Genomic DNA, 14,725 nt, shown 5'->3' with positions numbered 1-14,725 from the left:
GGCAAAACACAGCAAAACCAAGATTCAACCACATCCAACCAAAATTAGTTTAAGAATTGATGGCCTGTTTTATATTTGAAGAGTTAGTAGTTTTCTGTGAGCGATGCCATTTGTATGGTTGCATTGGAATTCGCACGTTTTTACTCTTTACATTGTCGTTTAAAGGGTTACAGTGAAGTTGCATCATTCTGCGGATTTCATTGACCAGAAAAATACATTTGCTTGTTCCTGACGTCTCCAAGCTGCCCGTCCAGCGCCAGAGGCCACTTTACCTTCCACGTAAAACTGAGAAACGGGTTCATTTTATTTGATAGAAAATACACTTTCGTATACATCCGTCTGCCCCTTCTGTTTATGACCCACCGGTGCTTGCTGGTCATCGATTGTTCACCTTGAAGCACAGCTTCGGACAGCATTGTATGAATTCAACAATGAAACTTTAATACTTTTTATTCAGCCTAAATAGGTGACACCAGGTGCCATACTCTGAGGAAGGTATGACGTTATACACATATTTTCTAAACAGTGTAGGACGTGCGCTAATTCATTGCTTTAGCATAGACCTCCTCTTTTTTCTTTTGCAGCCTTCACGTACTTGCATCTCTGTAACAAAAAAAAATAACCAATCAACGGTTGACATAGAGCCGGCGCCCAAACACACCCCCGTGACGTAGTTCCGCTTGACCAATGAGAGAATTGTGTCATCAGCGGTATATTAACCTGATTAATGCCTGGGACGTCAAATTGTAGTCTGGAGGAAGAAGCGATTGGGAAGATCTCTTTCCTCAGGTCTCTGCTGCTAGAGGTCGAAAAGCTTACCTGCTTTGATTTTTTTTATCTGTCTCCAAAGCTTCCCGCCTGGACAAAGAAGAATGGATTCGGGTGGAAAGGTAATTTTACTGATCGCTTGCGCGAGTGAGTGCGTGCGTGGCTGTGACGCCTTGTGCTGCCAGTGCTCCGGCATCACCGCGCGCCTCCTCTTCTCGTCATGGCCGTTTTGTAAAGTTCAGTGAGATGTTTTTCTTAAGTCTCCTTGTTTCAGTTCTCGGTGCTTTTTAATTCAGTAAACCGTCGAAAAGTGTGGCAGGTGTTTAGGTGGGTACAGTTTACTGCAGAAATTGGAATTTATTTTAACTTCCTTGTAAGATTATCTTGGTGGAAAAGGCACATTGAGAGGAGGCGCTTTCGTCACCGGCATCCTCCAGGATTTAATTTCATTGATACCAACAGCGCCCGTGTCACGTTTGTTATTTTCCTCACCCAACGACTCCAACTTATCACATAGTTTCTTTTATTTGCCTGCTTTATCCGAGTTCTACTCCGTTTCTTTTAGTGTGGTGGGCGCCTGTAGGAGTTGATAGTGAAAACGAGGGAGGACTGACTCATTCGGGGCTCCGTGTGTGTTACAGTATAGCGTGGTCCTCTCTCTATCAAACGGCGATGTGAGGGAGCACATTACTCTCGGTGGCATTGTTTCGTGTGGTGCTACTCTGTGCCTTTTTTTTTTCCTTACCTTGATGTACGTCTGCGTATGATGCTTCTTGACAGTTAGAATTTTGTAATATAAAAGTTGTCTCTAGAGAACTGCGATCACAAGTTATAATGAAAATCCAGAGAAGTGTTTCTTAAACTGTGTTCCGGGGAAGTTTCGCAAAACCTAATAGCAGTTCCGTGAGCCATCAGTCATAATACCTTGAATCAACTGTTGCTTCCGGAAAAATTCGCGGCGATCAGCGTCTGGGCAGAATTTGATGCTGATCTGACTGGGCTGACCTAAACCAGAAAGCACAGGTCCTGCTGTCTGTCATGATGCATCATACATGTCTGTTGTTTGATACATGCAATGTTATATGTGTCACTGTGCATTTAGTTGTGCGCATTAACGAACTGAACGCATTCTTATTACTATGGTTATTTTTCATTCCTTTTTTTACTAATACGAGTAAACCACTCAATTTAGATTTCATTTTTTATCATTATTACATATGGATGTTCGCTAGTTTTCGCAAGGTCAGATTTTTAAAAATACTCCGTGATAATCTGAGAGCAGAAATAATTACATTCCCATCAAACAAACTGTGACCTTGTGCAGTACTTTAAATATGCAGATTGGAATATAAAGTTACGTTATCTTGCAGACACACTTTTGAATAAGTTTAACATGTCACTTCAGGAAATACACACACTAACAGTTCAAATAAAAGGCTCAAAGAAAATAAACTTATAAAGAATTAAACATATTTTCTTTGATAATTTCTGCCTCATTCACTTATGTTTTGAAGTTATGATTATTGTGTCCAATAGTTTGCAAAATGTCATTAGTTAAACTTGAAGACTATTTTCCAGAAAGTTAGGACTCCAGGGAAGGGTTCTTTCTTTGGAGTTTGGGGGGGGGGCTCATTTATTTTCAGTGAGCAAGTAAAAATATTATATGAATGTAAAAAAAAAAAAAAATTGAAGACTAGTTTAAGCATTGATAGGTTAAAAAATATGTTGATTGTGGACCTTTAAGTCAATAAGCATTTACGATCCTACTTTAGTTTGCTTCTACATGCTTACCTGAAAGTCGATTTTCGACTAATTACTGCAACTAAGCAAAATACCAGAATTGCCTAATGATACACACAGACATTAACGCTTTTCTTTACCTTAAACCATATAATGATGATTTGTGTCATACAATGCCGACACATTCTTTTCATTTACATTTCATGTCTGAAACAGTTATTACATTTTTTTTTTCATAAATACATACTGTGTGTGCAAATGTTTATAAATATTTTCTTGATTAAAATGTTTTTTACATTACAGATTATTCTGTAATTTCTTTTATTTTCATAGGAGTTCTGTGGATCAATTTTTTTTTCCTATAGGGCTTCGCAGTTCCAAAACATTTTAGAGCATTGACCTTCTGCTGTGTATTTCCAGCACTATTCCAGTTGTATTTTCTAAGCTTCACCAATAGCCTGCATGAATGTCTGTTACTCTGCCCAGTGTGTTGGTATGCTTGTGTTCTGGCTGTCAGACCTGTTCCATATCCATTTTGTTTTCAAGCTACACAATTCTGTGTCAGTATTTTTGTGTTGCCCTAGGTATTTGTGTGTGTGTGTGTATGGCCTGCTCTTGCATTCTGCACATTCAGGTTTAATTCATGCATATATCCAGTCCTGACAAAATATACTTTTGTTCCCTGCAATTCTGTATTGAGGGAAGCGGCTTCAGAGAACAGATAAATAGAGGTCTCTCTTACCTGTTTTGTTTGTTTATTTCTGTACCCAACTGCATGTTTGTCTGTGTAAATCTTGGTACTCCTCTCTTGCGTTGTGTGTCTCCCTGTGTCCTACTTGCTTAACCTGTTCCATAGTCAAGTGCTCTCACACCAAACTCCATAAATCTGTATGTTTACTTGTGCGAGCTGAACTTTGTGAGTGTTTGCATTTGCCCCACATGTCTGTGTATGAATGCCTGGCCATAGTCCTACCCAGGGCTGTTCCTGTCCCTGTGCCCCCCTTTGGGTGTTTTGCAGCATCACATGAGCACACATGTACACTTGTGAACCCTCAGCATATCTGTCCATGCCACCACACTGTATGTTTATGTTTTACTCATCTTACTTACTTCCTCCCTGGACATGTGCCATGTTGTCTTTTTCTCTCTGTACCTGTGTGTGTGTGTGTGTGTGTGTGTGTGTCTGAACAGCCAGTGTTGTGGTTACTAGGCCTTGTTTACAAGCCTGAGTTGCCCTGGGAAGATTCAGCCTCTCCTTATCTCCTGTCTTCCATTTCAGTTCCTTTGATTGTCTGACATCTTAGGCTAAGGCTCATCTCATTCGATTAAGTAGATCCCACTGCCTCTTATTGTAGTCATTTGAGATGTTCCAAGCTGTTGTCACTTTGCAGCAAAGTTCAATGGCTTCTGATATTTTCTTGCACTCTAATGCCACTTGTCCTCTTTTCTTATTGCATCTGCCAACATGTATGCTGAAAACCCAAATTTTTTTTTTATAAAAAGTTAATGAAACAAAAGAAAAATTCAATTTGCATCCCTTTTAAATCTTTAGGGTACCACTCTGTGCCACGGGAAGCCATTTTCTTTACTGCTGAGTGAAGTACATCTACAGAAGATGGAATAGCTTAAGCTTTATTTGCATTTGGCAGAGTGAAGTACAAAGGCTATGGAAATCATTATAAACATGTCAAGTGTAGCCACCTCCCTTTAATATTCCCTCAACTCAGGTGAACAAAGCATAATTAGAAAAGAGAGAAATTGAGAGTCTGGACCCAATGATCTTAAAACTGAGCCTCTGTCTTCTGCCTGCCCTGTTCATTCTCACCTTTCAATTAGCTACTCGCCGCTGACAGCTGTAAGCATTTGGTGTGGGGGCAGCGGTATGGGCAGGGCTCTGGTTTGGTCTTATTATTGATTTGAAAGGGGCACATGTGCTCAAGATTGGTAACTCACAGTTGTGCACAGAGGACACATTATCAACAAGCCGTTTAGTGAACCAAGACTCCATGTTCGGAGGTGGGGGTCTCCGTGAAGGACTACAGTTTGGAGGCTTTACTGCATGCAGTATTGTTAATAGCTCCAGGGTTTATGCTTTGATATACAGAGGTATGGAAATTAGGGCTGCATAATATAGACATGATTTCGCATCGTGATTATGTGGCTGCCTACTGCAGTATGACCTGCGATATAAAAAGCTCACTGAGTAACTGATATGTCCACATGAAAACTGAACAAGAGAATTAGGCATCATTCTAAAAATGACATCCGGTGAATCAATACAATTGATCCAAGTCTCTAAAATAATTCTAATTTAAAATAGTTCACTGCATCATTTTCTGAATTTCAACATTTACGCCATTAAGCTTGCAGCACCCAAGTCTAAAAGTAAAATCTTCTTCAAAGCACTAATTGGAGAGGAAGTGCTTTGCTACTCCAGCGGAGGGCATCGGTGGGCACAGACTCTCAGTCTGTGCCTCGTCTTTCAGGCTTATGATACTGGCCTAATTAGACCTCTTGTTTCCGAGGTCATGCTGAGGATTGTGGATAAGGTCGTAGTTTGGGTTTATTTTTTTATATTCTGTAATTCAGAATTTGAGGGCTGCCTCCTTGGATGTGTTGGTGTGCATCCTACTGATGTTTAAGTGGGTAGCGGTAACTCAGTGGAGAGCTGGTATGCACCCCCTTTTTTTTTTCTTTTTTTTATTAATGTGGCTTTACATTCACAAATGACTCCACGCTCGATGTTTGCTAAATATAGCGCTTAACCTGGAATTTCTTTTTGTTCAAATGAAGTGTTCCCCAAGAATTCCATTTAAAGGTCCGTGGTGTTTCAAATTTCAGGCATAATTCTCACCAACTACGGAAAAACTCTGTATGTCACATCTTTCAAGTGTTTGGTAAATTGAGATTGAGAATTGATGTCGCCCCTATAATTAACAATCTCTAGATTTCATTTTTCCTAAGCTTCACGTACACTCTTATATTTATTTACCACTAATGTTTTATATGCACGTACAGGTGAGCTGAGTGCTTATGAAGGCTCTCTAGGAGTCGAGCTCTTTAGTATGCATCCTGAATTTCTGTGCAAATGCCAAAAGCTGTGCTTGCAGTTTGTGTGGCCCTGCATCTGCTCATATAGTGTTGGACACGGTTAACGCACAGAACTAATAGCAGTGCCCTTGAAGGCAGTGGTTTAGGGAGAGTGATGACCTTTTAGAGGTGACATTATGAAGGCAGTTGTGCCGCACTTGTCCAACATTTTTCATGTTAACTTACTGTGGTTTCTTCTTGCCTTAATCCACAAGATGAATGTATATTTTACTTTACCAGTAACGGTGCACTGCACAAATACATGCAGTGAATACGCTTGACTTGAGCATTCCTAGTTTTCATCGTCTTTCTCTATACGTTTAGCATTCGTCTGCTCAGAGATTGATGTGCTGGCTGCTTCCTGAGCAGCTCTCCATTTCTCCACCCTAGCAGCCCGCTTCTTTTTCTTCTTTCATCGGCATCTCTTTGCATTAAAACTGATTAAATCACTGTTTGTGTTGCAATTACGTAGTATGTTTTCCTTAATTTTTCATTTAAAGCTGGCACTTAAGTCTTCAATCTGCCTCAAGAATGATTTAAGGATATGAAGAGGTAGATTAAGTGATGGCAAAGGTGGTAAGGAATGAATGCGCCACCTGTATGCATGCGCTGCACAGCTGCCCTGCTGGCCGCTGCTGAGAGCTAATTCTCCAGTAAAGTAAAATAAAAATGGAGAGGAATAACCTTGGAGGTCGATCACCCCGAAAGCAGATAGTAGTCGTCATGTAGTATGTGTACCAAATTTCAGGTCAATGGGTGAAATGGTTTGCGAGCTAAAGGTGATTTTAAAATCCTGGACAGACAATGGACAGCCACAGTAGCGTATTACATAAGAAGATAAGGAAATGCTTTGTGTCTGCATCTGCCACACTCCACAGATTGACATCTTTGAATCTTCTCTTGTAAGAATGTGGATGTGAAGTTGACAGCAAAAGAGAAATGTTTTGAGGGAATTAGCATATTGGCTGTTTGCCATCTTTGGTGATTGTGGCCCACTAATTGTCACTGTCTGTTGTGTAAATGATACGTCACGAGCCAGTTTAAGTTTAGATTTTTCAGTGTTGCTCTGGTTTAAACAGGCCATAAGTAGCCGATTGTATTTCATTTTTTGTTCTTGGAGTCTCTAGTTGTGTGTACCTGAGCCAAGTCTCCTTAGCTCACCTAGCTGTGTCCTTCAAAGAAGAGTTTATGACTGAAGAGGATTAAAGGGACAGAAGCCACAAACAAGTGTACTTTTTTTTTTTTTTTTTTTCTGTAGTAAACCCAGTGGTAGCCCGGCGATTCAGTAACAAGGATTGACCTTTCAGCCCTGTGCTCTGACACTTTAGCCCCTTAGTCCCCCTTCCTAGGGTTCCAGTTTAGCCCCATACTTGAGCTTTGCTCCTTAGCCAAGCCAGCCAGTTTACTTGTTTTTTTTTTGGTTTTTTTTAGAAATACGTAAGTGAATGAGTTGCCCACACCCTCAGATTTCAAACTCTTGGGAGGCACTGAATTTGCATGTCCTCAAGTGAAATGCTTTTGCTTCTCTTCAGAAATAACAGTTGTCACCTGAATACAAATGTCATATGCGTAACTGGCTTGTTGTTCTTGCAGTTTCTTTGATTTGAAAAATTGATTATCGGTAAAACATTTACCAGAACTGGGTGGCATGAAATGCAAGGTGATACTTTGCTGTTATTGAAGTAACCCCGAGGGCTGTAATTTAAAAACATCAAAGATGCAAAGTTTGGAGTCCACCAGAAAGTTTGTTTTTTTTTCTTTCAGGTGCTTCAGGTTATGTGCTTATAATGGCGTTGATTTTAGGATTGCCGTCATGGCTGCTACTACCACTACCTCGCATTCTCTTGCTGGCTAACAGCGCAGTGTATTGCCACTTGGTGTTTCACTTCAGCCAAGCAAATTCTTCAAACCGTACAGGATTTTGGATTTTGGCTATTAGAATGAGCATCAAATAGTTCAGGCTCCCTCCATCTGGTCATCTTGTTTTTTTCCTGTGTTCATAAGCTTAAGGAAGTCTAGCAACCCACTGTGTGCCTGAATACAGAACAAACTTGGACCATGCGGTACAAAGAATGTTGAAAATTGAGGGACTATGCTAAAAACTGATTTGCGTACGAGTTATAACTGACTTGCAGATTTTTAAGAAGAACCTCATTGATATTGTATTACTTGACCTCATAGTAATGTGTGTCTCCACAATAGAAGATTACTCAGTCTTTGCACTGCCATTCATGATGATGGAAGAAACTGTATATCACGTTCACCACGGTGTGCACGTAACTAGCAAACCCAGTAGTACTTTTGCATCCACATGCAATGCCAAAGGTATTGTGGTATTAGAAGTTACAGAGCGGCCCTGCTGCTTCAGAGAGCTGACAGAAGTAGTGCTTTCATGTGTCTCAGTCAAATTGTTAAAAGGCTGAGTATTTTGCAGGATACGTTCAGCACTTTCATGTTGCAAGTTATTTCTTCACAATCATAGTGTATAGTCGTTTAACTTGGCATTCTAAAGTTAAACATATTTTATCAATAATAAAAATATACATATAAAAATACTTTTTTAAAAACCATGCTTATATTAAGTTAAAAAGTGTACTAAAAAGTAAAAAATAAGCCTCTCGTACATCACTCGTGTAAAAAAAAAAAAAAAAAAATTGAGGATGAATGAGAGACTTTATTTTTTACTTTTTAGTACTTTTTAACTTACTTTTTTAAAACCACGCATATATACAGTGCATCCAGAAAGTATTCACAGCACATCACTTTTTCCACATTTTATGTTGCAGCCTTATTCCAAAATGGATTAAATTCATTTTTTTCCTCCAAATTCTACACACAACACCCCATAATGACAATGTGGAAAAATTTTTTTTTTTTTTTTTTTTTTTTTTTAAATAAAATTTGTAAAAACCTCAAGTAAACTGAGTTCTGTGTTTTGGAAACAATATAGAAATTAGAAAACTAAGTTTGTTAAATTAGTGGGTCTGATGCTAAAGTTCTTGCAGCCTTTGATTATTCTGTGTTGTTTGCCAGTGTGTCTGCTCTGCTCATTTTAAATTGTCATTAATAAGATACAACAAAGGGGAAAAACTGCACAGAGAAAGGGTAAAATATATCAACAAAAGAGAGTTAAGCATTTAAATCTATAGCAAAAGCAGAAATATTTCTAAATGTCTTATAAATGTAAAAATCATGCAGCTGTGCTTTTCTCAATGTAGAATAAAAGAAAAATACCAGCTAATTAAATGAGATCCGTGTTATCAGGTGTTGTCACTGATTAGGAATCTGGTTGGAACAAAAACCTGCAGCCACAGTGGACCCCCAGGACCGAGTTTGGGGAAACACTGCTGTAGATGGTTAGCCGGAAAAAGTCGCACTTGTGATCACTTGTATTCAGTCAATTTATTTTGTTATTTTTTCAAAGATATTGCCTGCTTTTGCCAGTATGATCATGCGCTTGTGTACTTTGGTGGTCTAACAAGAGACTGAGTGTGCAATCAAGTGATATAGACGTTATAGGCATACATTTAGATTTAATCGGGGTGAAGTTTTAATACAAATGTTTTCGCAAAGGCAGAGCGGTAAAACAGAGCTGTCGTTTCTGCCTCTCGTGCCAGATTCTGCACAGAGTTTGCAAATATTTCCAGTGTATTTACAGACTAATTGGTATCCAAGTGTCCGTGAGTTTACTCACTCCGATGTTGTGCTCGGGTCTTTTATAACCACATCCTCAGCAAGAGAGGCTCATCGTCTGTTAAATTTGATAATTGATTTGTGACACCTTAATTAGTTTTATGGTGGTGGGGCTCTGTAGCACACTCCCTTTTTCATTTTCTGAGTAGTACACCACAGAAAGTGCGACATGCAGGTGACTTGGCTCTTTGAAAAATCAATGGCTTTTATCAACTATAATCAGTTCAGGTTTATTATTATGTTTAGAAAGTACAATGAAACTCACTGTGTAGGCAAACAGCACACAACATAATGGGCAGAAAGTTGAGAGCTCATGATTTGAGTGCATATCTGTGTGTTACAAGCTGAAGCTGAAGAAAGGGAACTGCAGAAGCAAAAGCAGGATAACCGGCAGAATACAGCATGGCGGCCACTGCGAGCAGAGAAGTGAGCAAGAAACTTATTGTAACCATGACAGATTAGTACCAAAAATCTGCAATTTCAAATGTGTTCTTTCTAGTTTACCTTAGTAGCCGCAAGCATGCTTCAGAAACACAGAAGGCACCGTTTTTAATCAAATCGTCTGCTACTTCAAAGTGGATATATAAAGTTTTTAAGGCTTTTTTTCCTCTCCACATTTGGATCTTGGTACCCATTAGCACCACTATAAAACAAAAAAGCAGGCTAGTTCACTTGGTTTAATTTAAAAAACATGCTTGCTTTTATGTTTTTTTCACGTGGAAAATTAATACATACCATGATTGTGAAGAAATAACGTCAACTTGAAAAATGACGGACTTGAGATGCAACACTACCAGAGTTACGGGTTGGGTAATAAGAGAGCCGGAAAGAGTTCATCTTGGTTAATTTAATGAAGTTCCTGCATTTGCACTCCTTTCCCTGGGACCGTTTCTCTAAAGCACCAGGTACAAGTAGCAGGCAAAGCAGAGTGGACCGACCCAAGCATGTCGCTGTAAGACCTAGTGTGTGTTTATGCTGCTGCGTCCAATAGTACAGTCGGACAGAGGGATCTCAAGTACCATCACAGTGCAATACTTGACTAATCTATTCTCAGATTCTCTCTCTCAAAGTTGTATCAGGATGGACCAGAGTGCTTCTGTCTGCAACTCAATTATAAAAGAGCTTTTTCTGTTGTGCCAAGCCTACACTGTAAAAAAAAAAGTCAGCAAATATATTTAATCGTAAAAATAATGGTGAAATAAAAATTCCTTTTCTGGAAAAAAAGGAAATTGAACTTATGTTTTAATGAAAATTACCAATTGATCTTAAACAATACATTTCATTAGTTTTTACAGCCAAGTTCTGTATAATATTTTTCTACCTTCCAAATATGCTACATACTGTTTACTGATACAGTACACTAAAAAAAAAATCGCTGTTTAATTTTACAGTCTAAAAATCTGGAGAGGTCTCCACTAGACTCTTGTATACTCCGATATGGGGATGAATATTTGAGGAGTAAACTGCAAGACAATGATTATGTTTTTATATTGTGTACATTAAATTACCACCACCAAAAAATCCAATCAAATTAATAATATATTGAACAGTTTATTATAAAAGTAAAGTTGAATAAATCGGACTCTGCAGCTACAAGGATGAAAGGTAAAGTCACACTTCCGGTTGACGGAATTAGCCCAAAAGTTAAAGAAATGTGTTGTACCTAATACTTATATGCAAAATTTGGTTAACCTAAGTGAAGGCGTACTCAGGTTATCGTGTTTACATACACACTCACACACACACACAGACAAATATACTCACAAATATATAGCACAAATATAATTCCTAAAATGTTTTTTTTCAGTTTCAAGGAGGTCCAAAACATCATGATTCATCCATCCATCCATTTTCCAACTCGCTGAATCCAAATACCGGGTCATGGGGGGGAGTGGGGTCTGCTGGAGCCAGTCCCAGCCAACACAGGGCACAAGGCAGGAACCAATCCCGGGCAGGGTGCCAACCCACCGCAGGACCCACACAAACACACCCGCACACAATAGGGCCAATTTAGAATCACCAATCCACCTAACCTGCATGTCTTTGGACTGTGGGAGGAAACCAGAGCGCCTGGAGGAAACCCACGCAGACACGGGGAGAACATGCAAACTCCACGCAGGGAGGACCTGGGAAGCGAACCTGGGTCTCCTAACTGCGAGGCTCGTGATTCATCAAAATCTCAAAATTGAATTTTTGGACGATTCCAATACTTTGTATACGAGAAAATCAGGAAAGTCTAAAACATCGAGATTCATCAAAATCTCACCATTGAATCTTTGGATGATTGTATACGAGAAAGTAAAAATGTTCAATAGCGAAGGTAAACAACTGTAAAATATAAAACAGTAAAGCACTGTTTCAAGTAACACTAAAGTTGCGATATTTGCATAAGGAAACCCCCTTTTACCGTATTGTTCCTGGTGAATTGCATGCCTTTGAACAGAAGGGGAAAATAAACTTAGTTAGACTTATTTTTCCCTGTGTGCTAAAGGTTTTTTGAGGTTATGGAAGCTGATTTATGGTGCGTCGTATTCGATAAGCTGGCACACCTGTAGGACCCCATACACCACAAAAGCAAACTTTACCTCTCCACGAGACAATGTGCCATAACTTCCTTAAACATTGAATTGTTTTCAGTGTATATAATTAAATGATGCATAGTTGCTATTGGTTGTTGTTACCTAACTGATACAAACTGTGTGCTGGGGTTTGATCCTGAAAGTGTTTTCTAATGGCTTCTTGATTGACATATTTATTACAGTGCATGGATTTGAGGTTATGCTTAAACGTTCACTTCCGTTGGAATGCGTTGTAAAGAAAAAAGTTATTTACTACAAAGTTTATACTATAGATCTAAAAATATTGTCACCTTATTTTTTTTACGGTAAAATTCTGGCAACCACAGTTGCTAGTACTTTACCGTAAATTTAACACTATTTATGTATTTATTTTACAGTGCAGCCACATCTGTTGCAAAAGCAGTTGCCCTTTTTTTTTTTTTTTTTTTTTTTTAAGCATCTCTTTGGAAAAAGATCAATTTCTTCCATCAAAAGTTTCACTTTGTACGCACATTTTGTGTCCTGTATATTTACTTTGCTTTGAATTTGCTTTAACCAAATTAAGATTTTTATATCTTGTTTCCATTAGTTGCACACACCCCCAGATGACCACACTCACTGTCTGAAATGGACGTCTTGAACTTTTTGACACTGCTCTCCTTCTTCCTCCTGCTAAACGGCTGTACACTCTTTTCCTTGTAATGGTGGCTAGCTGCCCTCCTCTGAATCGTCATCTCACGCTGCCGTTTGCTGTGATTTCAGCCTGATATGGCCTCGTGTTTAGTAGTTATCAAGCTGTCTGCACTGCAGCAATTCTACAAGAGAGCAGGCTGGTGTATGATCTGCTTCTGAATGAGCACAAGGCCAGCAGCTCTAGTTTTTCTTTTCCCTTATAAATGCAGAGATTGTTATAGACATGAGACTTTAGATGAGCTACGCCATTGGTATGGCTGTAGGTTCTCACCTTTTTGTCTCCATCATTCTCTCTTGCACTCAAGTACGAACACTGGCAGTAAGAAATAGCCGGCCAGACAAGCATTAAGCAAGTCATAACTGGCCAGATGATACAGGTATGCTTCAGCATGTTAATGGAAAAATGTTGAAAGAAGGGGGTGCAGGACAGGTGGTCCTGAACATGATTTTGTTGGCCTGTCTGATGCTTCATTTGTATAAAGCTGGTTGCCTGCTTGCTGCATATCTAGCCATGCAGAAGAGTGGTGTGGATTTGCACTTGAACTCCATCTGTTGTGCTTTAAAAAGATGGCTGGGCCAAATTCAGATTGTGGTGTGCCCACTCTCTGCTCCACAGTGGCAGCCATTGTGCTTAAGGTGAGATGTGCAATATGTAGCCGTGGCAATAAAAATCGGTCCATTTTCAAAAAGTGTGCAAGAATTAACTATTTTGACCTGTGGCTCGCATCCCACCAGGCTCAGTTCTTAACTAGAAAAGATAGTGGGAGCCATGCACCAAAGACACTTATGGCTGGTTTGTTATTTTTGAATTCAAGTGGCAGCTTAATTTCTTCAAGCATGGCAGAGGAGAGAATAAATAATGTAAAAGGAAAAGCTAAGAATAGACAGCAGGGAGAAAGGCTTTTAAAGTTCTCTGATAACATTTTTTAAAAAGGCAAATAAAACTTCAGCCAGACTCCAAAATGACAGCCTGGCTGGTCTTTGAAAGTGGATAATGGAGGTCAGGAGCCGCTTCTCCGCCCATTCTCCCCCAAACCTAAACAGCTTCTTAGCCTGCGGCAGCAGTGTTTAAGGGGCCGTGTTGAGAAGTATGTAGGTTAAAGGCAAATATGTTGGCGTATAAGACTTCAAGGATGAATATGAGTGTGAGCAGCAAGGCTATCCTCGGACCCCCCCGCTTCTAAACACACTTCAACTCTGTCTCTGCCTCTCACTCGCTCTGACAGCATTTCTTTCTTTCTCCTTGAAATTGAACTCTCTTTTTGAAATGGGATTCCAGTAAATGGTTCTTTTTGGATTTTTTTTTTTTTTTTCCTGGTCAGTTACTTTTTGGTCATGTAAAATTTGATACTGCACATTTTTCTACCACATAGGCTTTGATTTTTCCAGTAGACCCCAGGGAATTGGAGACAGGAGCAATCAATGAAACATGGAGGGTTCATTTAAAGACTGGGGTTAGGGCACCTGATTTACAGAGCACTTTGTGTCCCTCAGCAACTGATGTGCATGTAATACTGTGACTAACAGAGTGGCAACTGGCAGAAACAGAGAGCAGTGGCTTATGGTGGTGGGTGAGTTTGCCAGCTGAAGTACCCACACTTAATAAGGTGGAGGGAACTTGTAGACTTTGGACTTCAGTCCCTGAAGATGTGGGTTCAAATCGTGCTACTGGTACTGTCTGACCATGAGCAGCTTCAACTGGAAATAATCAGACATACCTCCTTGTTGTTGTTCACCAGTGAAGTGCCACCCATGTTTGACTTGACTCAAAAGTCATCTTGGATAAAAGTGCCAACCGTCTTTCTCTTTTGGCTACTCCTGTTAGGGGTTGCCACAGCGAATCATCTTCTTCCATATCTTTCTGTCCCCTGAATCTTGCTCTGTTACACTCATCATCTGCATGTCCCCTCTCACCACATCCATTAACCTGCTCTTAGGCCTTCCTCTTTTCCTCTTACCTGGCAGCTCTATCTTTAACATCCTTTTTCCAATATACTCAGCATCTCTCCTGTGCACATGTCCAAACCAACACAATCTCGCCTCTGTCTTTCTCTCCCAACCGTCTAACCTGAGGTGACCCTCTAATGTCCTCATTTCTAATCCCGTCCATCCTCGTCACAACCTGCAAATCTTAGCATCTTTAACTCTGCTACCTCCAGCTCTTTTTCCTGCTTTCTGGTCAG

The 14,725-nt window shown here is 39.7% G+C and overlaps 1 protein-coding gene across 1 annotated transcript in view; it reads left to right on the top strand.

Moving 5' to 3' along the window:
* Nucleotides 1-736: 736 nt before the first annotated feature.
* LOC120530904 (solute carrier family 2, facilitated glucose transporter member 1-like) overlaps nucleotides 737-14,725 on the top strand; it is a 48,285-nt gene continuing 34,296 nt past the window's right edge. Inside the window, exon 1 of the mRNA XM_039755691.1 lies at nucleotides 737-890. Within this exon, the coding sequence (XP_039611625.1) occupies nucleotides 873-890 (18 nt within the window). The 5' untranslated portion in view covers nucleotides 737-872. The remainder of the gene's footprint in view (nucleotides 891-14,725) is intronic.

Source organism: Polypterus senegalus, chromosome 6, assembly GCF_016835505.1.
Source record: "Polypterus senegalus isolate Bchr_013 chromosome 6, ASM1683550v1, whole genome shotgun sequence".
In the NCBI taxonomy this organism is placed as follows: domain Eukaryota; kingdom Metazoa; phylum Chordata; class Cladistia; order Polypteriformes; family Polypteridae; genus Polypterus; species Polypterus senegalus.
This window is presented reverse-complemented; position numbering and strand designations above follow the sequence as displayed.